This window comes from Rutidosis leptorrhynchoides, chromosome 4 (genome assembly GCF_046630445.1).
Source record: "Rutidosis leptorrhynchoides isolate AG116_Rl617_1_P2 chromosome 4, CSIRO_AGI_Rlap_v1, whole genome shotgun sequence".
Lineage (NCBI taxonomy): Eukaryota > Viridiplantae > Streptophyta > Magnoliopsida > Asterales > Asteraceae > Rutidosis > Rutidosis leptorrhynchoides.
The window spans coordinates 578,915,810-578,940,812 of NC_092336.1; the positions used below are offsets into that span (position 1 = coordinate 578,915,810).

The 25,003-nt window shown below is 31.7% G+C and overlaps 1 protein-coding gene and 1 long non-coding RNA gene across 11 annotated transcripts; one reads left to right on the forward strand and one right to left on the reverse strand.

The window, feature by feature from the left end:
• Positions 1-10,802: 10,802 nt before the first annotated feature.
• On the forward strand, positions 10,803-13,623 carry LOC139842824 (uncharacterized). The gene is made up of 3 exons (XM_071832928.1): positions 10,803-11,232; positions 11,581-13,310; positions 13,516-13,623. The coding sequence occupies exons 1-3, from the start codon at positions 10,803-10,805 to the stop codon at positions 13,621-13,623; spliced, it is 2,268 nt and encodes a 755-aa protein (XP_071689029.1).
• Positions 13,624-20,087: 6,464 nt separating this feature from the next.
• On the reverse strand, positions 20,088-24,417 carry LOC139845475 (uncharacterized). Of its 10 annotated transcripts, none has more exons than XR_011758348.1 (10): positions 23,681-24,411; positions 23,469-23,517; positions 23,291-23,358; positions 22,750-22,873; positions 22,389-22,581; positions 22,274-22,314; positions 21,266-21,315; positions 21,008-21,157; positions 20,789-20,886; positions 20,088-20,341 (listed from the first exon to the last, which is right to left on the reverse strand). It is a non-coding gene; the product is annotated as an uncharacterized lncRNA (long non-coding RNA). The 10 variants fall into 10 exon arrangements; XR_011758347.1 differs by having other exon boundaries at positions 23,469-23,561; XR_011758346.1 differs by having other exon boundaries at positions 23,317-23,358; positions 23,469-24,411.
• Positions 24,418-25,003: the final 586 nt, after the last annotated feature.

Consider the following 25,003-nt stretch of genomic DNA (forward strand, 5'->3'; position numbering starts at 1 on the left):
ATAAGAATAGTTATAAAAATATCTCCAGAAATATGGAGGATATTTATATTGAAAGATTCGATAATATTTTAGATTATCTAAGATCAGAGGATGATAGAAACTATTGTCTGCAAGGGTTTAGAGTAAGGAGCAAGATATTCACTAAAGACTTTAGCAGACATTGAATCATTTGGATTCTTTGAAGTCAAACTTATTCTTTGTGATTTGTCCATGGCTTTCTTCATAGTTTCGCATAATCTTCTTTTCGGTACTAAATTTTTTTATTGAATGTTTCCAATATAATGATACACAGGAAGCACGAAGAGGTATATAATTTCGGACGAGAATATTTATGAAAATATCCTCAGAAATATCGAAGATATTGATTATGAAATTTTGGAATTTCTAAATTCGATGGTTGATGGAGAAAGATTTTCCGCAAGATTTTAACATGAGTACAGAGTAAGATATTATTTCATCGGATCCAGAATTACCTGGATTCTTTGAATATATGGTATGGTCTTTGTATTTGTCCTTGGTCTCATTCATGGTTAACTCTTATCCGTTTTCCAGTTCCAACGTTTCTGAGCTGTTCCAACATATTATTCTTTATCATCAAACTTCCGACGACTAAGGTCGTTTACGGTTGCCTTCAGTTTCTGCTGCTTCATTCAGCTCTTTCAACATTCAGAGTATCGATTCGTAAATTGGGTGCCTTTTCAAAATTTCAGATTTGAAGATCGTAATTCTAGGAGATATTTGTTATATGTATACATATAACTATTGATGTAGAAATACTGTGAGTTTTCAAAGTACTGATTGCCGATTCCTCTACATTTACTGCTACCATATCTAAATCATTAGTTATCGATCCGAGGTGATTTCAAGAGAATTGTGTTTTTAGATGATTAAACGCTGACGGTAATATGGTGGAATATAAAAGGTTCCCCGGTAACAATAAAAGAACATACATATAAGTTAAGGTGATAATGAGGTTGTTTCGAACGAAAAGTCAAAGTTGATTTGCTGAAGCTGTGACAAAATTTGCTACTTTGAAAAGGGATTGCAAAATTATTTTTGCTAATAAATGCCAAAGGATTTGACGCGGCTACGTGTTAAACTCTTACTCAGTTGCCGAGAGTTTCTCAGGTGCATAACTATCTGCACAAATCTTTCCTTCCGTAGATGAAGTGCGGTTGATTCATCCTATCGATTGAGGTGTTTTCAAGAATCATGAAAGGTTTGAATGCAGATTAGAATTTTCAAGATACAAATGAGGTTTAAGATGAAATCAAGTGGCAACTTGAAGAATTATTTAGTTTCGTATGTTATAATTAATATTTTAATTCATTTTAAGTGTCCAATGTTGATAGCCCACAGTTAGCAGTGTACAAATAATAATTCATATATAAGTTACTATATAATATTCGAATTAATTAATACGTATCGTGACCTGTATACGTCTCAGACTCGATCACAACTCAAAGTATATATATTATTTGAGAATCAACCTCAACCCTGTATAGAGAACTCGATCATTACTGCATATAGAGTGTCTATGGTGATTCTAAATAATATATATAGATGCGTCGATATGATATGTCAAAACCTTGTATACGTTCCCGATATTTAAAGTTCGTAAAATAAATACAGAAATTAAATGACGATAAATAAAGTGCATAAAGTAAATAACAGAAGTTAAATGACAATAAATAAAATTGCGAGAATATAAATTGCGATAAATAAAATGTAATACGGAATTAACAGTTAGCTAGGATTTTGTTAGCGTGGTTTCTTAATAAAATTTAATATTGTTAATTAGTCTGTTTCTAATCAATTTTTATTGTGTCCATTATTTCTTCATTATGCCACTTGTTGGATTCTGATAGGTCAAAATCCAAATATGAAATTTAATTTGAATGAAAATAGTTATTCTTTGGTGAACGGATACGTATCTCGGTGGTTTTAAATAGGATAGTGAATAACTATTGAATCAGATTCGAAGAATATACAGTGTAACTTATTAATGTGAAATTTAAATATTCCTCGGGTATTACCTACCCGTTAAAATATTTTCACCATTAACAGTTTGTACAAAAGAATTTTTAATTACAATCTTTTTGAAAACATATATACATATATATTTTCTTCAGATGTAATCATGGATTTAATGAGTCAATATGATATTAAACTCATTTGATTTATCGTTAGAACAAGAATATATAATCTCTAACATATTAGAGATTACATAATCACCATGTCGAATAAAGATAAATGATGTAGAACGATTCGTATAACAATAATTATATTCGAGGTACAAAATGAGATGTCGAGGCATGGATTGTTGTTGGTACTGGTGTTGTTACTGATGGTTCTGTTGATGCCGGTGATGTTGTTGAAGCTGGTAAGTTTTGCACCATGTTCTCCAAATTGATTACTCGTGCGCGAAGCTCGTTGACTTCTTCGATTACCCCGGGATGATTGTCGGTCGGAACGAGCGAATGAATAAGGTTTAGAATCTGAGTTATGATATAGCCGTGGCGAGATATTTGGGAAATGAGGGTGAAATGGTGTTACGAACAGGTTCGCCGGTAAGTGCTTCAGGTTCTTCGCCAAAAGGTGAATTCTGTTAGTGGATGGGATCGCCTTCTGCGTGTCTCCATTGATTAAGTCGACTATGAATCCATCAGATGAATTGGGGATAGATGATTGGTTGATTCATTCTGGTGTCGTTGCTTCTGGAGCTTAGATGACTATTCATTCTGAATAACTGTCGGGATAACTATCGGAATAGCTGTCGGAATCCGAGAGACTCAAACTGGTTGAGGGATGCATCTCGTACGATCAGATGAAAGATTTTCGATAAGAAATAGATTATAGGATGTAGATTAGTACCCTGCAATACATAATTTACATATGCATATATAATACTAAAATCCCATAAGTTACGAAGGAATCTACGGAATCTGTCAGGCAAAGGTAACAATAACAGATACGCTAAGATATGAATTAGCAGATACGCTAAGATATGAATTTTGTCTATACACTATTTATGCAGTCAATGCAATAAGATGTGTCTAGACTAAGAATAATGAGCAGGTAATTTACTAAGGATGATAAGCAAATGAATTTCGACTAGAAATGATAAGCAAAACTTATGACATGCAGACACGGTCGAAGTCCAGACTCACTAATGCTTCTTAACGACTTATCAGTTAGACACACTAATGCAGACCTGGTTCGCTAAGACCTCTGCTCTGATACCAACTTTAGAGACCCGTCCAAATCCATCCGGACGAAGTCCATATCGATTATAAACGATTCACAACAGTTGATTACATCGCGAGGTACTTGACCTCTATATGATACATTTTACAAACATTGCATTCATTTTTGAAAAGACAAACTTTCATTACATCGGAAATTGACAGCATGCATACCATTTCATAATATATCTAACTATAATTTACTTTATAATAATCTTGATGAACTCAATGACTCGAATGCAACGTCTTTTGAAATATGCCATGAATGACTCCAAGTAATGTCCTTAAAATGAGCAAATGCACAGCGGAAGATTTATTGCATACCTGAGAATAAACATGCTTTCAAGTGTCAACCAAAAGGTTGGTGAGTTCATTAGTTTAACATAAATAATCATTTCATAATTTTAATAGACCACAAGATTTCATACTTCCACTTCTCATAATCATACGTCCCATGCATAGAGACAAAAATATCATTCATATGGATTGAATACCTGGTAATCGACATTAACAATATGCATATAAGAATATCCCCATCATTCCGGGATCCTCCTTCGGACATGATATAAATTTCGAAGTACTAAAGCATCCGGTACTTTGGATGGGGCTTGTTGGGCCCGATAGATCTATCTTTAGGATTCGCGTCAATTAGGGTGTCTGTTCCCTAATTCTTAGATTACCAGACTTAATAAAAAGGGGCATATTCGATTTCGATAATTCAACCATATAATGTAGTTTCGATTACTTGTGTCTATTTCGTAAAATATTTATAAAAATGCGCATGTATTCTCAGCCCAAAAATATAAAGGGTAAAAAGGCAAATGAAACTCACCTAATGTATTTTGTAGTAAAAATACATAGAACGACATTGAACAAGTATAGGGTTAGCCTCGGATTCACGAACCTAAATCATTTGTATATTCATTAATACATATAATCGTATTCGAATAAAGTTGTATTTATAAGTTGTTAATTATATCATTTTTATATTAATTATATATATATATATATATATGTCTCATATTTTCTTTTTGTGTATAAAAATATTAAGTTTGATTATGTTATATGTATTACATATAGTTTCATATAGCTGATAGTTATTTTAATAATAATAATGATACTTAGTACTAATAAAAATAATGATAATCATAGTACTAATTATGATATTACTAATAATTATGACAATACTAACATTAGAAACAATAGTGATACTATATAAATAGTGATAAAGGTGATACGTTAATAAGGTTAATAGAAGAAATAATGATTTTTACATTATATTGTACTATATTAACAAAGATATCATTGATTCTAATAATCTTAATAATGCAATTAATATCTTCATGTTCATAGTCATAATAATCAAAATCTTTGTGTTTAATTTCTAAACTAATGGCTAAAGTTCCTATGGTATTAATTCGTAATTCTAATCATAATAATAATAATAGTAATACTTATATTACTAATAACCTGATAATATTATTAATAATGATAATAATAGTAATATTATGTGATAATACTAGTAAGGATAATGATATTATTATTAGTAAATAATAACAATAATAATAATAATTTTAATTGTAATTATAATCGTGATAATAATAATAACAAATATCTAATACTTATTTTATAACAATAATGATCATTATAATTACAATCTTAAATGTTGTTACAAGTAGTAACAATAATAATAATCATAATAATAATAATAATAATAATAATAATAATAATAATAATAATAATAATAATAATAATAATAATAATAATAATAATAATAATAATAATAATAATAATAATAATAATAATAATGAAAAATAAAGAAAGAAAGACTACCTTATAAAAAATTCGGCCTAAAAACAATATAGTAGCCCTGGGAGGGCTCGAACTCGTGACCCTTCGCAACCCGAACACTCATTTAACCATTGCTCCATTACTGTCTTTCTTATTATAATCAGTTTTTAATTTTATTTAACCCTCATTACTTTTATTTCCTTTTCTTCCTTCTTCTTCCTACTAATCGAACGACCAGGGGATACAACCATACACAATTCGATTTTTAAATACTCCAAACTAATCTTAAACTAATAAATATCAAAGTTTGTATTAATCTAAAACGAAAATCATAAAAAAAAAATACATCAAAAACACTGCAGCAGTGTTACGGTATAAAAAGAAAAAAAATTTGATTTTCGACTTGGAGTACGTATTAGCCAAAGTTTATAAAACAAATTGAGTTCCAAATCACTCCTACAAACTTTATCAATCGTCAATTTAAAAAGAAACTGCAAATCAAGTTCGAATTTTTGGATGAACAAATAAGTTGACTTTTAAATTTTAAACTTTGACTCGCCAATTACAACTCGATAAGAAGAATTGGAACCTGAGATTTTGAAGAAAGTTTGAGTGACTGATTCCTAACACAATTGCATTTCTACTTTTTTTAATTGAATTCATTTTCGTGATATGGTGTATTGAGTTCTAGACAGGGGACGGTTCCTGGGTTTTTAAAAAAAAAATTTGTTTTCCAGCTTAATTTTGTAAGGAACGAATTATATGGTGATTAATATATGATGTAGTAGGTGTTGTTGATTCAATGCTGTCTGATAGCAATGGTGATCGATATAAACCATTCAATCAAGCTGACAAGAACAAAAAAAATAAAATAAAGATATTAAAAAGTTTGATAACAATTTATAACAGCATTTGGCTATATCTGAGATGAGATTCGATTTTTAAGAGGTAGGAAACAAAATCCAGAATAGTGAGATTGTGATAGGAAATTTGTTATATCACAAAACACGTTATAAATATAGATATATTAATAATAAAGCTATTAATAATAAGAATAATAATAATAATAAATGATAATAATACTGATAATATTAATTATTAATAACAATATTTATAGTAATATTAATAATATCAGAGATAATAATAATACTATTAAAAAATCAAAATATTATTAATAAAACAATATTAGAATTAATAACGGTATTAATAAAATACAAATACTAATAATTAACAATAATAACTATTAATAATAATAATGTCTAATTAATACTAAAAACTAACATTATAATTTTTATACTAGTTATAAAAATAATTAGATTAATGACCCTAAATAATCGAGTGTAACAATTTTCAGTATTACAATTTTAATAATATTATTATTACTAATAATAATAATGAATGAAGTAAAATATAATAATTATAATTAAACTTGTAATTTTAGGTAATGTATTAACTTTTCATTTTATTACATACATAATACTTATTCTATAATATATTTAAATATTTGAATATTTATATATATATTTTATATATATATTACAACATACATATTATACTATTTATATATAGAATTTATACATATTTATGTTTAATAACATCTTAATTATTTTTGGTATATTACTTTACATATTTAATTCAAATGATTAAATGGTATTATATTAATTTAATTTAATATATACACTTATAATTATATTTACATACATATTTCTATTTACTTATTTAATTGCACACAATGGTTCGTGAATCGTCGGGCACAGTCAAAGGGTGATTGATTACATGAATATAGATTTCAAAACTTTCAAGACTCAACATTACATATTTTGCTTATCGTATCGGAATCATATAAAGGTTAAAGTTTAAATTTGGTCGAAAATTCCCGAGTCACTACACCATTGCTGTCTAGGCCGTGGCCTTTAGGAGCTCAAAAGGGATTCATTTCATTTTTTTTTCAAGCAATCTTCAAGTGTAAATAAAATCCTAACTAAAGGCAATGGTGTTGGTGGTTAGCTTGGGGTATAACAACTTGAGGTTTCATTGTTTTGGAGCTCCATTCATCATCATCATCTTCATCACTTACTACCTAGCTTGGAGAAGGTATAATCTCTTTTCATACTTGTAGTTTGTAAGCATATTTCATAACTTGATCCTAATTGGGTTTAACTTTAATTGGTTAAAGAAATACAAGTTTTAAATGGTAATACTTACATGCTTCCGCTTTAATTTGTTTCTTAAAATATTTTAAAGTATTATGAAACTTGTTAAATCCCAACAACTTTAACATAAATAAAAAAACTATAATAATATTTTTTTAATAAGTATTTTTGATATAATTTAAAGAGCATGTTACATAAAATGTAAGAGCTTGATGGTTAAGAGATAATTTTTGCTTTGAATAGTTCAACACTCTATGCTGAACCATTCAAAATCATATGTTATTCAAAGGTCATAAACAAACGTGTTGAATGATGAATGGTTCATCATTCAGCGTTGAACCATTCAATTAAGAGGTAAACAAATGCACCCTTAATTAACTTAAACTAATTAGGGTAAGTAAGGTTTGTTCTATAGGAGATTGTGGTTAAAAGAAACCAGTTTTCAATAGTTGTTTTAATTTAGAGAAAATTGCCCGGATAGTCCCTGTGGTTTGTAGCACCCAGCGTGGATAGACAAAGTTGGTGATTTGAGTGTGGATAGTCATATATGTGATACATTGAGCAAGGATAGCCCAGTTCACTAACACTGTTAACCTTTTCCGTTAAAACTAACTCATGTGCAAAATATGTGAGGGTATTTTTGTCATTTTACGTACATTCTATCCCATTTCATATTCTTCATCATTCTTCATATCTTTCATTCTTTTTTTTTAGAAATCAACCATGAATAGCCGAGTTCAAAATCAAGTTGACCTTCTATAGTTGATAAACCAAGTTGATAAAAAAAGAAACCAAATTATATTTCACGTTCCTTTACGTTGACCTTTCTATATTTCACTTCCGATGGTCGAGTTCAAAATCCACAAACATTAAACGGCCAATTCAAAACCCCAAATACTCAGCACATTTGAAACTTACAAATATTTATTTATTTCAAAACCCACAATTGTTGGTAATTCAGAACATAGAAATTGTCTGCATTTTTAGGCACACAATATTAGCATAATGCAGAAGCAGCAGAAAACAATAATGTAATAAAAACTTGATAATACCTTAATTAAAAGCTTCGTAGTATAAGCTCTCAGGACCCTTTGAAAGACCTATTTAGATAAAAAGCCTAATTATCAGATGATCCCTATGAAATTCTATATGCCAAAAAAACTTATCTATGAGCTTATAAAATTTGATTTAGCAATTAATAAAAATGAGATCACATAAGAAATGCTAGAAAAATGGTCAAATTCACATTGATTAAGAAGGATAATATTATATCTTAGAACAAAAAAGGTCAAACCGGTTAATTTACAGAACTGAATACACATATGGTAATCGACATGCCAAGAACGAGGAAATTTTTTTCCATATCTCTACATTTGTTCGTAATCGACGTTTGACCCAAGCATATCTCCTCTCTATTTTATCTAGCTTTGCCACCACTATCGTTGTTCTTAACGTCGGAATTCGCCTCCGCCGCTGTTCAGATCCGATGATGATGATGATGATGATGATGATGGACAATTTTGTGTTGCCCGGTCAGATCTGTTCAAATCGACACCGTCGCTTCGTCAAACATCTTCATAACCTGAAACATCAAATCGTTTTTGAATTTTAACAATGAAGATCCGTTTAACTTTTGTTGACCCGAGATGAAGTACCAGATCTGAGACGATTTTGATAATTTGATGATCAACGAAGGCTAGTATTATGATCAGAAGGTAAGATCCGTGTTCATTTTGGTGTTTAATCTTTAAATCAAAAAACTCCCAATTATTTGATGATGAAGGTTCTTGTGATTTTAGATTTAGATTTTGAAGTTATATGAGAAAGGGGATGATATCGCTCCAATTATATATATATTTAGTCACGATATCGGTTTCTAATATTATGGTTTCGAGAAGATTTTAAGACTTTTGTGCGTGTTTAAGTGAAAATAACTATTAGAGTTCAGGAAGTGGTTATGGTATTATTAAGTTTGATTTTAGCAAGAATTTAGCTCAAAATGATGTTGAAGTCTAAAGTCCAACAAGAAAGAAAAGAAAAGTGTGGTTTCCATCTAATTAATTTTTAGGCCGGTTGTTAGTCGTTAATTAATCACGGGCTGATTGCAAGCTAAAACTAAAAGTTAGATGGCAAATATTAAACTGATGGGCTGAATTTCGATTGAATATGAAAAGAGGCGATGGATATTTTCTTGGTGAGCACGGATATTTGCAATTATATAAGAATATGGAACCATATTATTTTTACGGGGTACGATTAGATAGATTAGATTAGGTTTTTTAATTTTTATTATTTTCTTTGTTTTGGCCTCCTGGTAGGCGACAACAATAAGGCAGCCACTATTTTTATTCATCGTTTAATTATTTTAATCTTCATGAGGTTATATTGAATTTAATTTTAGTGGAGGCTGAGAACAACTTTGAAGACTTATTTTGTGAGTAAAGCTATCTCTTCTGAATTTTGTTTTGCATCAAACAATCAATAATATTTATTTGAAGTTTACGTTTATACAATGATTTATTCAAAGTTCTTGATTTATTTGATTGTTGATTCACTCCTATTCTTGAGTAGCTAAATCTCTTGTATTTGCTTAGATTATTGAACCTATGTGAAAGATTGCTTGATCTTTTGTATTTATTAATAATTACTCTTGATTGTGATTCTTAATTACTCCCATTAATTGATCCCATTAATTATTAGTTTGTTGGTTGATGTAACGAGAGTTACTAGATCAATTAATTTATATAGGTTATTGAGAAATAAATAGATAGGTTGAATTGCACCGGGACACCGGTGTAATTAGATTAGTAATTAATCCCATCAATTGAGTAGGTAATTGTGAAGCCTAAAGAGGGACACCGATTTACCCTTCAACTGAATCATAATCTTGAGTAGTTAATATTGATTGATTGTGTTCTTCAGAAGCGTATGGGAGACCAACGTGAAAAACCGACACTTTCATGATAGAATTAGTATCTAAGTTAGGGACACCAGCTTATCTTACTAATTGATTAATGAACTTGGTTAACGAGAGTTATACTTAGGGATTTAATTACATTGTTCTTAATAAAAGCAATCAGGAACCTAGGGAATTGAATCTAAGTGAATACCCCTTATCTATTTGTACTCGTTTTTAATTTCTTTGTTTTAATTAATTTTAAATCAAAACCCCTTTTTACAACTAAAATCTTTAGAATAATTAATAGTTTCAAATCCTAAACTTTGCTCCTTGTGGACGAATTCGTAAGTATATTACAATAAGATTAGGTGTGTTTTACGCCTATCAAATTTTTGGCGCCGCTGCTGGGGAGCGGTATTTCTTAGGATTTTACAAGCTTTTAGTTATTCGATCCTTTCGTGGGAACTTGTTTCCGCGAAAGTTACTTTTCTGTTATTTTTTATTTTCAGTTTTACGCTTTGTTTTTTTGGTGGTGTGAGCACAGGTTAGGTACTAATAACTCTGGAACCGTCTAGAGTTTATCATACACGCAGCAAAGCTAAAGTTGAGCAAGAAATCGCCGAAGGTTTCTTAGAGTTACCATTTTATATTCCGGACTTTGAATATATTAAGAAGGAGGAAGATATAATAAGTGATCCAGCTTTAGGTCAATCCATGGAAGCTTTAAAGAAAGCCACAAGGGCTGGTAATGGACATGGCATTAGACAACCGGCAGTCAACATAGATTTTGAGGTCAAGGGGCAGATTCTTAACATGATAACTCATCAATGTCAGATCAGGGGTACACCGAAAGAGGATGCATTCGAGCACCTTCAAAATTTTAAGAGTATTTGTAATTTGTTCAAGGTTGCTCAGGTTGAAGATACTGTTATTTATTTGAGGGTTTTTCCTTGGTCTTTGAAAGATGACACCAAGGACTGGTTAGAATCATTGCCTGAAGGTGATATTGATAGTTGGACTACGATGAAAGATAAGTTTCTGCTGCGTTTCTTTCCAGCTTCTAAGGCTGCTCAATTGCAAAGTGACATTAATCACTTCACTCATAAGCCACATGAGACACTTTATGATGCATGGACATGGTTTGGTAAGATGTTACGTAATTGTCGTCAACACGGGTTGAACAACTTCAATAAGGTCCAGATCTTCTATAAAGGTGTTAATGTGCCGACGAGGAAAGAAATAGATATTGCTGCAGGTGGTTCTTTGATGAAAAAGACTCCGGATGAATCTTACAACATCATCTCCGAAACAGCTACGCATTCTTATGATTGGCATCAAGAGATGGATGTTTCTCGCTCTTCTCATGTCGCTAGTACCGAAACTAGAGATGAGCTCGCATCGGTTAGAGCACAACTAGCAACTGTTAAAAGACAAATGAAATCGATGACTAAAGAGATGCATGCTATGAAAGTTGGTTGTGAGTTATGTCAAGGGCCACATCTCACAAAGGATTGTAATCAGGCATCTATGGAAGAGCAGGTGAACTACTTGGGTAATCAATACAATAATCAGTACCAAGGAGGTAGTTCGGGTTATCAAAGGAACGGACCACCGGGGTTCGTTAATCGAAATCAAAATAAGTCATATGTGGATAAGGGTCCTTCATTAGAGGAGTTGTTGCAGGGTTTTGTAATAAAGACGGATGAAAGCATCACGGCGTTGAGGCAAGATAGTGAATCAACAAAACAGCAAGTGAGAAGTCAACAGGCCTCGATTCAGAATTTAGAACGGGATGTGGGGCATATAGCTCAGTCGCTCACGGAGGGACCATCGGGTGCTCTCCCTTCGAATACGCAAGCCAATCCGAATGTCAATGGGCCACCCCGAACAATCTTGACTAATAATAACCGAAGTGATATGAAAAATAAAGTGCCTCAGGTTCCTACCTATTCGCATGTTAATGCTTTTTCTGGTGATGAGGGTTATGATTTCGATGAGGTTATTCCTACTTATACTCATAATGGTGTAGACAGTTGGATTCGAGTTAGTGATATAACTCTCGCGTATGGTAATTACTTGATGAGTTTGATGACGGGGAGTTCTTCTAGTTTGGGTAATCAAGAGTCGAAAGTGAAGAGTGTTGAGACTACCGAGTCTCCTGAGTTTAATGTTGATGAGATTAAAGTGGAAGAAGAGGTGAAACCTTCACATAAGTTGAAAGTGTACAAGCCGCCCATTCCATATCCAAGAGCTATTCAGTCCGAGCAACCAAAGGACACTTTTTGTAAGTCTATTAATTCTAATGAAAATATTTATGTGCATGTACCTTTAGTTGATGTTCTTGCAGGTATGCCCAATTATGGAAAATTTTTGAAAGATTTAATGGCAAAGAAGGGTGAGCATGAGCAGGCATCCTCCGCGTTTCTTGAAGCGGAATGTGCTGCTATTTTGGAAAAGAGTGATATGCCACCAAAGTTAGGTGATCCCGGGCCATTCATAGTGCCCTGTAGGATTGATGACTCTGAAATTTTTAGGTGTTTAACTGATTCAGGTGAGAGTATCAATCTTATGCCATTATCTGTTTATTCACGTTTGGGTTTAGATGAACTTAAGTCGACTAATACTGGAGTTAGATTGATTAACCAGTCAATTAGTAAACCCATAGGGATTGCTGAAAATTTGGTGATTAAAATAGGTGAATTAGAGTTCCCAGCAGACTTTGTGGTTGTTGATATGCCGAAGGATAAAGTTGTACCCATTGTTTTAGGTAGACCATTTTTAGCAACTGCAGGTGCATTAACTGAATGGAGGACTTGTAACTTGATTTTGAGAGATAGTGGTAAAACTTTAAGTTTTCAGACAAAGTTTAGTGTTAAACCAACACCTACACCCATTGATTCTGTGAATGTGCTAACTAGTGAAACTGATAATGTTAAAACTAAGACTAGTAGAAAGCCTAAGTGTAGGGGTGGAGTTATTAAAGAAAAACCCGTGGTTAAACTGCCCGATGATAGTGTTGTTGATAGGTCTATGCGAAGGTTATTCGGGCGGGTTAAGAAAGCGATGAATGAGAAAGATGAGCAGTTAAGACTCCGGTTAGTTTCTAATTTATCTAAAAAAGAAAAGGTAAAGTTGAGGGAACTGACTAGGGAGTCAAGTGCCGCGGATGATTGGTTGTTAAGTATATTTGGTGATGGTAGTGTTGAAAATGGTGGTTCCCATGTTGTGAAGAAGGAGGGAACCCACCATCCGGGCATCAGTTGAGAGGAAGGTGGAGTCTAGTGCAAGACTCGTTAATAAACTTGCACAATGTAAAATTTGTATATTGAGTGAGTTTTAAAACTTAAAAAACCCTAAAAATTTGAAAAAACCCAAAAATCCAAAAATATTTTTCTTTTTGTATTTTGTTCTTTTTTAATCATTGCAGGTACTACATAATGTGATGACAATCGAGGAATGGCCGTCAGTGCAGAGCCATCTGTCACTTCGTTTCGCGATTATATTGCTCTACATCCGGTTATGTTTTTCTCATTAACTCTATTGTCCTCTCGAATTTATATTTGATTTATCTGATTTCATGTAAATGGGGGCATTACATGATCTTAAGTGTGGGGAGAGATATAAATTCTCGAAGATGTAATACACTTGGCTTGAGTCGTATTTTTGATTAAATTGTTGAAAAATTTAGGAAACTTTAAAATTTTTGACTCGTTAAAAAGCCAAGTGTAGTTTTTTTTTATTAAGCAAATGTTATCACTTTTGTAAGCCAAATTGTGCAGGTACCTCATTGATTCTGGTGTTTTGTATTTTATTTTGCGTGAGTGTGTGTAATAAAGAAGCAAAGTCTTCCAGGATTTTCAAAAAAAACCAAAATTGTAGGATGATTCAAGTGCATCCATAAAGGAAGTCAAGTCTTTCGAATGCCCGTCTTACTTAGTGTAGGAGACTTCCTAATCTACATCTTTCGAATGCCTGTCTTTCGAATGCACGATGTTTTACGACGATGTATCGTACTGTGGGAAGAGGAGCCTTGAGCTTCAACCGTGCTGTCGTTTTATGTAAGAGCAATGGCTTCGTGCTAGCGTTTGCTTAGACAACATACGCCATGGCCAAAAGCCATGGTAACCTTTAAAATACGGGAATGTAGTATATGCTTCCTACATTTTCTTAAAATTAGCATAAAAGCTAAGATGCGTGGGAAGTGGGGTCCAAGGACCTTAACTAAAACTTTAAACAAGTGTTTAAACACTTCCGGGAGAATCGAGTCCTCCCATGTTGTTCTTAGGAAGTAAAGTCTTCCGAACTTGTAAGTAAAGTCTTACAAGTAAAGTTTGTTTCAAAAGACCATTGCTTGAAAGTAAAGTCTTTCAGGTTTCTTGTAATAGACCCCCCGAAAAATTTACACCCAAGGTAGGTCGCTTAAGTGCAACTACCCGTGCGGCTATCCCATAATCGGAAAGGCTTGTATGCACACCGGCTTTTGAGCCAAATTATGGAATTGATGGACCTCTTATTTAGCCACGTGGGGCACTAATTCCACGAACCTCCGTCAATGCTTTTACCCTACTATGAGAGAAACCATAGAGTTGTGATAGAAAGCTTGATGAGTGTCGGTCATCCTATTCCCGGATTGACCATAAAGATAGGGGTAACCAGTCCCCTACGCTTTGGCGCACCCACCTTAACCCAATTTTAGAATTGACAATTATATTTGGAATTGACGAATCACTGGTGTTTTGGGGGCATGGAGGTGAAAGAGGGATAGCCATAGCGGGTTGATTAGAGGAGCATACTTTTTGAAGGCGTACACTTTATACACGATAGACTCCTTGGCGAACGGTAATTTTATGATTTTCATGGTGATTGGAGCTTATGATATATATCTTGCTGACACTTTGAGTGATTTTGTTGAGTTGATGGCTATCCTGAGAATCCTACATAATTGGTCAAAGTCAAGGAGGTCAAAAGTTTGAGTTTGTAACATTTTATACTTGATGATTGATGTTTGATGACCTTTTCGAAGATGAAGTTGACTTTGACCGGGGAATGGTTGTTTTGGGTAGACTTATGCTTGAATCATGGTTGAATGTTGATGGTATTTGATTGAAGACTTGAGCCTTGCACTAATTTTGTTGAAGATCACACGTTTTGGGTTTAAGTGCTTATGAGGATAATAACGGTATGTCTTGATCTTTTTATTGAAGACGCTTCGGGTACATTTAATCTTGTATTGGATTTATTATTTTGAAGATAAGCTTACTTGAGGACAAGCAAGATTCAAGTGTGGGGAAATTTGATATCGCTCCAATTATATATATATTTAGTCACGATATCGGTTTCTAATATTATGGTTTTGAGAAGATTTGAAGACTTTTGTGCATGTTTAAGTGAAAATAACTATTAGAGTTCAAGAAGTCGTTATGGTATTATTAAGTTTGATTTTAGCAAGAATTTAGCTCAAAATGATGTTGAAGTCTAAAGTCCAACAAGAAAGAAAAGAAAAGTGTGGTTTCCATCTAATTAATTTTTGGGCCGGTTGTTAGTCGTTAATTAATCATGGGCTGATTGCAAGCTAAAACTAAAAGTTAGATGGCAAATATTAAACTGATGGGCTGAATTTCGATTGAATATGAAAAGAGGCGGTGGATATTTTCTTGGTGAGCACGGATATTTGCAATTATATAAGAATATGGAACCATATTATTTTTACGGGGTACGATTAGATAGATTAGATTAGGTTTTTTAATTTTTATTATTTTCTTTGTTTTGGCCTCCTGGTAGGCGACAACAATAAGGCAGCCACTATTTTTATTCATCGTTTAATTATTTTAATCTTCATGAGGTTATATTGAATTTAATTTTAGTGGAGGCTGAGAACAACTTTGAAGACTTATTTTGTGAGTAAAGCTGTCTCTTCTGAATTTTGTTTTGCATCAAACAATCAATAATATTTATTTGAAGTTTACGTTTATACAATGATTTATTCAAAGTTCTTGATTTATTTGATTGTTGATTCACTCGTATTCATGAGTAGCTAAATCTCTTGTATTTGCTTAGATTATTGAACCTATGTGAAAGATTGCTTGATCTTTTGTATTTATTAATAATTACTCTTGCTTGTGATTCTTAATTACTCCCATTAATTGATCCCATTAATTATTAGTTTGTTGGTTGATGTAACGAGAGTTACTAGATCAATTAATTTATCTAGGTTATTGAGAAATAAATAGATAGGTTGAATTGCACCGGGACACCGGTGTAATTAGATTAGTAATTAATCCCATCAATTGAGTAGGTAATTGTGAAGCCTAAAGAGCGACACCGATTTACCCTTCAACTGAATCATAATCTTGAGTAGTTAATATTGATTGATTGTGTTCTTCAGAAGTGTATGGGAGACCAACGTGAAAAACCGACACTTTCATGATAGAATTAGTATCTAAGTTAGGGACACCAGCTTATCTTACTAATTGATTAATGAACTTGGTTAACGAGAGTTATACTTAGGGATTTAATTACATTGTTCTTAATAAAAGCAATCCGGAACCTAGGGAATTGAATCTAAGTGAATACCCCTTATCTATTTGAACTCGTTTTTAATTTCTTTGTTTTAATTAATTTTAAATCAGAACTCCTTTTTACAACTAAAATCTTTAGAATAATTAATAGTTTCAAATCCTAAACTTTGCTCCTTGTGGACGAATTCGTAAGTATATTACAATAAGATTAGGTGTGTTTTACGCATATCAGGGGATGAGGGAAATTGGTTGCAGGTTCCAAGATACAAGTAAAATAGAAAGGAAAATATGTAAAGGGGAAGAGGGGACTAAATGACAAAAATACCCTCACATGTTTTGCACATGAGTAAGTTTTAACGGAAAAGGTTAACAGTGTTAGTGAACTGGGTTATCCTTGCTCAAAATATCAAATATATGACTATCCACGCTCAAATCACCAACTTTGTCTATCCACGCTGGGTGCTACAAATCACAGGGACTATCCGCGCAATTTTCTCTTTAATTTAAGTCAAACTGAATTAACTAAAGAGACTAAAACTTAATGAGTTTTAAGCAAGAAAGCGAAACAAATAATTAAAAGAGAGTTGTTTGTGATAAATAGTTAACAAGCTTTATTCCTTCCAAGTCCCAATTGAGTATCATTCATTCAGAAAATATGTGTGTTTATCAAGTTATTATCTAAATCAAATAGACATGAATTCTTAAATTCGTTAAAATAATTATCTTTGGGTACGTAATCTAAACACGTTGTCCTTTTCCTTAATCTAAATTAACACTAAGTAGATTGAGCACAATATATTAAATCACAACAAAGTCTTGCAATCATGAAAATTAACAATAATTGTCTTGCCACAAATTGAACTCACTCTGCCCACATATTGAGTTCAATCCGCAACAGATTGAACTAAATCCACCTATAGAATGAGTTTAATCTGTCACATGTATACAGATTGAGTTCAATATGTGGACAGACTGAAACATAATTTATGTCTCGTGAAAAAAAATTATGAAATAAAAAAATTTCAATCTATCCACTGACTGAAGTTCAGTCTGTAGGCAGACTGAAGTTCAGTTTGTGGGCAGACTGAAGAACATGTGCATATGCTAGGTGCAGATGCATTCGGTCTGTGAAATTCTATGAGTTCTCTCTCACCCTTACTTTCTTATATATATATATATATATATATATATATATATATATATATATATATATATATATATATATATATATATATATATATATATATATATATATAGAGAGAGAGAGAGACATACAACAACATTAACATAACCAATCTCACATGTGTGAGGTATGGGGGGTGAGGCGTACACAGGGGCGGAACTTAGTTATATCCGGAGGGGGTGCCCGCCCCCTCCGGATTTGGAAAAAAAAAAAATTACACTAAATTTTTTTTTTTTTACTAACAAATAAGGTTTTTTTTAGTGTTTACCCTCCTGGCATTGAAACTTTTATTAAATTTTTACATTCGCCCCACCTGTGTCCGGGTTCAAGTTCCGCCACTGGGCGTACACAATATTTCTTCCATCTTAGAATAACGAGAAATCATTTCTCCACCCCGAGCTGAGTGAAACACTCACAAGAGTAGAGAAAATCCTTCCTCTTTCTGTTCGACGGATAGAGAGATTGATTCCAAGAGGACCTCCGGCCCAAAAGTAAAGTAGGAGAAAATAAAATAAAACAAATAAAAATAAGAATAAAAATAAATAAAGTAAATAATTTAAATAAAAAGAAATAAATAAATATAATAAAATAAAATAAAATAAATACATAAAAAGTAATAAAAAGAGACGCCATGAAAATGGTAAAATCAAATTTTCATGGTTTTAAATAAGTCTGGAGTTTAATTTAGCATTCAAGCGGCAGTCAAATCGTCAATAAATCGCCGCTTGTTGTTCACTCATTTAATAGGGCCGTATAAAAAATATATGATATGGTAGATTTTTGAGCCCGTGTGTTGTATAGTTGTTAAATAAAATTATTAAAGTTATTTGATTCTCTAATTGATAAAAGATGGAGCTTGGTGTACCTATATTCCTTTACATTAGTGAGAAATATGAATTATCATGCTTTGCTATTATCAAATATCATTACACATGTTGCAATAGGTGAATGTTTTAACAAATACAATGTGAGAACACATTCAACACAATAATATATTATCAAAAAGGTCAACACCATAAGTTTTTTTGCATGATCAATCACACCAGCCTTTAGCAAATTCTCATACTTACCTGTCATTGCGTTGTATCCCATTTCCCATTCACTGCCTTTACCTTTTCTATAATTACTGCACCTTCAACTTCCACATTTTGCGCTATCAAAGGTGTGCAAGATCTGATAGTTAGAAATAAACTATCAAAGTAAGTACATTACAGTTTAATGGCATACCTTTTGAATGAATTCAGCACGTAGCAGTTCATCTTCATCATCAATCTTATCGTTAATGGCACAAACAAAAGTCGAATGATGGGTAAAGTTGTAATATGCGTATTTTTATCGAATTAAAATAAAAAAAAAATTTATGGGATATTAAGTGCTCCGTAAATCATCAACTTTTTATAATAATGTGATTAAGTTAAATAATTATTGAAAAAATGAAGATCTAAATCATCATTAAACTTAACATATCAAAATAAATACATGATAAATTATATGTCGGTTACTCATGAAATTTGATTGCCAAATTAAACAATACAAAATTAGGTGGTTTAATAGTATACTAGATTTAAGAGCCCGTGCGTTGCACGGGGACTCATCCGCAAACATTATTGGCTTTTAAACTTATATATATGAAATAATGATATTATAGGAAAAGTGTCAAAAGTACTGTTGTGATTGAATCAGTAAAATGTGTTTTTGTAAACAACACACATTAGTAAAACTTTGATAAATAATTGTTCATACATAGATTGATTACACAACATAAAGTTACGAATTGATGTAAACATGATTTGTTGCACGACAAATCTAAAAAATAGTATTCGAAAACATTAGTATTGGTACCGATAACCTGTATGACAAAATTACAATAATGAAACCCTTCAATGTAAATTGTATTTTTATTGAAATCAAATGTATTGAAAATATTAGTAATGTAAACGCTATGAATGATTTAGTATAAAATCACAAACTTTAACCAAATAATAAATATTTCTTACCTAAAGTTTCCAATTTTTTTGTGTATATCTGGACATCAACAAACTATTTGTTGAATCAGGGAGAAACTAAATGTTACTTAAGTTTCAAGGATATGCGACTATACATACAAAAACTGAAAGAATGTCCTACTAAAAAATGTATACTTCCCTTTGCTAGACAACGATTTGACCAAACTTGTAAACTACAGTTGTATTAATTTCAACCAACTTACAAATGAATTGATCCATTCAGGTTATGCTTTTATCACTAAGAATTCAAATCGGTAATCTATAAGATAGCATAGAAAGGTTGAACGGTTAAGATGTCATCCAATGTTTAATACCACATAAATCAAGTTATTTAGAAAACTTCCTTATTATTAAAATAGCATGTGATACTTTATTATGTGATCATAATTGACACTCTAAGTGTTCAATACTACATAATTGTTATTTTACAGAAAACTATATAAGGTCAAACTGACTGCTTTCGAAGCAACACCAGACAACTATCCTCTTCTGAAACATAAGTCCACCATAATATTTTCACACCTCTAAGTACCTGATATCTTGTTACTGGAGTAAAAAAAAGGCATAAAGAGAACCTACATTAGCACTTGAATAACTAAACTTGTGCATTATTAGAAAAACAAATACAGTCTCAAACACATTTATGTAAATTTACATATGATCACCTATACCCATTTTGACCCGTTAAATTATCAACCCATTTCCCACATCCAGGTATAGCTGTGGGATAAACACATTAATGAATCTAGTAGGCAATTATTAATTAGAGTATATGCTAAAATCGTTTTATGGAGAAAAGAGCACCTATTAATTTTGAAAACTTATAATGGTAGATGAAAGGTAGACAGAATGATTATATGTTAACAAATAGAATATAATCTATGATATAAGATTGGCCACCAACGAATAGATGTAATGCTAACAGATACAATATAATTATAAAAGATACGATATATGATATAATCATCGTATGAATAACGAATAGATGTTTACCTTGAGTCTTGATGAATTAGAACAACAGCCTCTGCAAATCATCTTTGAGAATACGATCAGTTGATGTAGTCTGTGAAAAGAAAATCTGGCGACCAACTCTTTTATTCAGCCGAAGTTGTAGTATGTTTAAAATATGGAAGGAGGTCAGAAACACAGCAAAAATATGAACTTTAAAAATGAAATGAAACCATTTAATAATTTCAAGGAATAGCTAATTACCTTATCTGGAAGGAGGTCAGAAAGGTTTAATTAAAATGAAACCATCTTATAAGTTCAAGGTACACTCTTTAAACCATTTGGTGGTGATCAAGGGTTAGTGCAAGCGCTAATGTCCCAGATTCAACGTCTTCGCCACGATATTGAGCCAAACTACAATTATAACAGACAACTGTGAATATATAACTACAATTATCCAAATAGTGTTCAAGCAGGGAATAATTTGATATTAGAGGTCAAAAGAGAAAAAGGTAACTTTACATTTAATAAGTCACCACTAAGGACACAAGTTCCAGAAACCGATACCATGACTTGAACCCGTAAAATGTAACAGCAAAGCAGCGCGATTCCAAAAAATCCATCCAACACAGGATTTGAGAACAATGGAAAAACATTCAATATAAAAACAAACCACAATTAAAGATCAATTTTAGAGTAGAATGAAGGTGAGCATATATACCACATACATTTGACAAGTATGACTCAAGACCCGCCCATTTTGCCATTCTACATTTGGTTATACAATATACAAAAAAAAAAATACAGCATACTATTACAGTTGGTTGTCCAAATTTCATGTACCCAAATGTCTTCTTTAGAGCCCACCATTACAAATATGTCATACTTAAAGACCCAACTACATATAAATGATAAGAAAAATATTAAGTGCACCGAATGATCCCGATTCCCAAGCTCCATCATCATAAATTAAATCATAAGAATTCAAATCACAAAGTAATTGACATTTAAGTGCATCATATGACTATGTATAATAGTACAAAATATAGTAATAACTCAAACATTGTGATTATGTAAGGTGACCTGTTTCAATTCAAAATCATATTTACCCATCCTCTAAACCTCGAGATAGAATCAATTAATAGGTAGCAAAGATAAGATCACAAGTTGACAAACTATTGACCTCAGTGTATCATTGAAAAAACATCCAACATACTAAACATGGTTTATACATTACCATGACACTCCCATTTGGTTCAGAATTTCACCTTGACCTAAATCAGATTACAAGCAATTCCAACCCACACCAGATCACTTTTAACTCTTGTAGTTTGACCACTGATAATCATGTAAAATAGGTGATAACAAATCACTTAATACAAACACCAGAAGCAAATTATAAACATATATCGAATAGTTAGCTGACAACTCTCACAAGCAAACCCTAATTAGACCCAAAAAAAATCAAAGCAACATCGTCAACAATTTCGCACACAATTAGCTCACAAGTGCAGAAAAATAACATCCAACCTGTAAGTCTCATCAACTCCATAAGATAGGCGGAACAAAATCTGCAAGACATAAAATGGAAATTGTTTCACACCTACGGTATCAAAAAATTACTCATTAATTGAAAACACCATACCAGGACATAAAGTTCACTTGAAGAATCTAATGATGTTTAGAGATTTGTTTAACCAGCACTTTATTGAAGTCACCAAATCACTTTATTGAAGTCACCAAATCGTGCAAATTTAACATGTAATGATCCTGGTCTTTTAAAATAGCCTCATATTTGGTTTTGAAAATATTCTTATCGTAATGCCAATCCATTCTCCCTGAAATTATAAAATCGTGTGTTTAGAGATTCAGATGTATTAGTTATTCATCATCATTAGATATATTACCAAAAAAAAAAAAAAAAAAAAAAAAAAAAAAAAAAAAAAAAAAAAACCCTGAGACACTTAAAAAATATTTAACAAAAGACATAGTAGATTGATGAATACCTCCTCGTCTGCTACTATCAGATCCAAAAACGGCAGTCCAGAATCAAAACCTCTCATTGTGAGAATCTCCCATTTCAGAAGCTTAAACTGGATGCTAATGTTAACCTTCCTTGGTGTTATGTATCTAACAATTAACATATTTCCAATCATTATTCACGATGAACACATGACTCGAAAAAAACAACGCTTATTATAATGCAATGATATTCTTATTTCAATCATAGTTTATGCTCCTAAATATTCATACACAAACAACCCATTCAGAAATATTAGATTCAAAATATCTATAACCATTATAGTCAGACTATCTTAAACATTCAAGTTTACGATTCAAGTTTAGAAATTGACCCAACTCATATAAACAGCAGTAGCCCAGCATCAGTAATGACCCAAATTAGAAATAATGCTGGAATTATGACCCAGTACACAACAGTAGTACAAGCTTGACCCGTTTCCCACATATAATGATAGAATTTACCCATATCCATAAAATAAAAACTATTATAACCGGAAATATAACAACATAAATATACATAAACACCTAATACACTAAGTTACATGTAACACCTATTATGTCCTCTTCACGGATTTTCAATGCATCTGGAGGGTCTGCCCCAAAAAAAGCCAACACGGGAATTTACCATATATTTCATGATATACAACAAAATTAACCATGAAAAACTAATAAGAAATGGAAACAATAAAACTATGAAGGTTACCTCAAAGATGAAACGATAGTTGCCAACATTAATAGGTCCAACAAACACACTTTCCAGAAACGTGAAGCCAAAAAAAAAAAACATCCATGTTGCCTAATCGTTTATTATAAAAATCGAAATAAAAATATGAAGACTAAAATTCTAAACATATATATATAACTTTATGCATAACAGCGTCTTCTTGCAATTTAATTCGAATAAAAAATACATACCTAAAAACAGTTGAAGCTCGTAAATTAACATTTATATAAAACAGTCGAAGCTCGTAAATTCCAGTTCGTGAAGACCCAATTATACAATCCACTGTCGACATCCATATATTTCTTAAATTCCGTTTCTTTGATTCACCTTACTACAATCATCCCTTATTAAATATTAACCCTAAATCTTTGGGTTTGTTACTTGAAGAAGTTCTTGAAAAGAAAAAAAAGAGGTTAGTGAACTCACATGGTGCATATAATAATCCATATCAGGCAGATACAAAAAATATCAAACTTATAACATGATTGAAATGGAAAATGAATCACAAAATAGACAAACAAAATACAGAGGGCTTAAAGAAATTTCATAATTTCTATATAGGCAAACAACATATAAAACCTAATTTGTAAAACATCTATATTTTCAGAAGAATACACGCAGGTAAAGATTCATACGGGAGCACATATATTTTGTTGATTTTCTATTTCAAATGACGATTATGATGATAATTAGCAAACATAAGGAAAACGTTTGTATGCGAAATCTGATGATCCCATCGCTGCTGATGATAATTAACGTCATTGCGAAGTTAATTATTTTGACAAATACGTCAGTTTCTGGTGAATCCATCGCTGCTGTATTTAACAGATTAAAAAAACCCTAAAATCCTTATCGATTTCGTTTTGTTTACCTGATTGAAGAATTCGTAACCCTAATCTAATTGCAGAGGATGAACGTCGGTATAGAAAGAGAAAGAGATAGATTTGAAATTCAATTGAAGGAGGAGAAACAAAATGGGTTTAACCCGAGATCGTAATTTTGAAACTTCCGGAGGACACGCGTCAGATCTACATAATTACCGAATTTTTTAATTACAAATTAGGAGAAAATTAGAATTAGTGAGGAGATAATATATATATATATATATATATATATATATATATATATATATATATATATATATATATATATATATATATATATATATATTAGATAGATAGACAGACAGACAGACTAGATAGATACTAGATATACTAGATACTAGATACTAGACTAGACTAGATATTGTAATTGTAATTATGAGTTCTGAATAATCGTTAATGCGAACATAGTGGTACGATTAGAACACATTTTTAAATTTGTTTTCTATATAACTTATTGGTGGTTTTTATATGGCGGATTTATTATAACTTAAGATTGATAAAAATTTTATGTTTGAATCGAGATGTTATCCCATCCCATATTTAAAATGTATACTCAATATATTTAAACTAGGATACGATATGGTTTTGAAATAAGGATATATTATAATTACTAGATTTATCGAGCCCGTG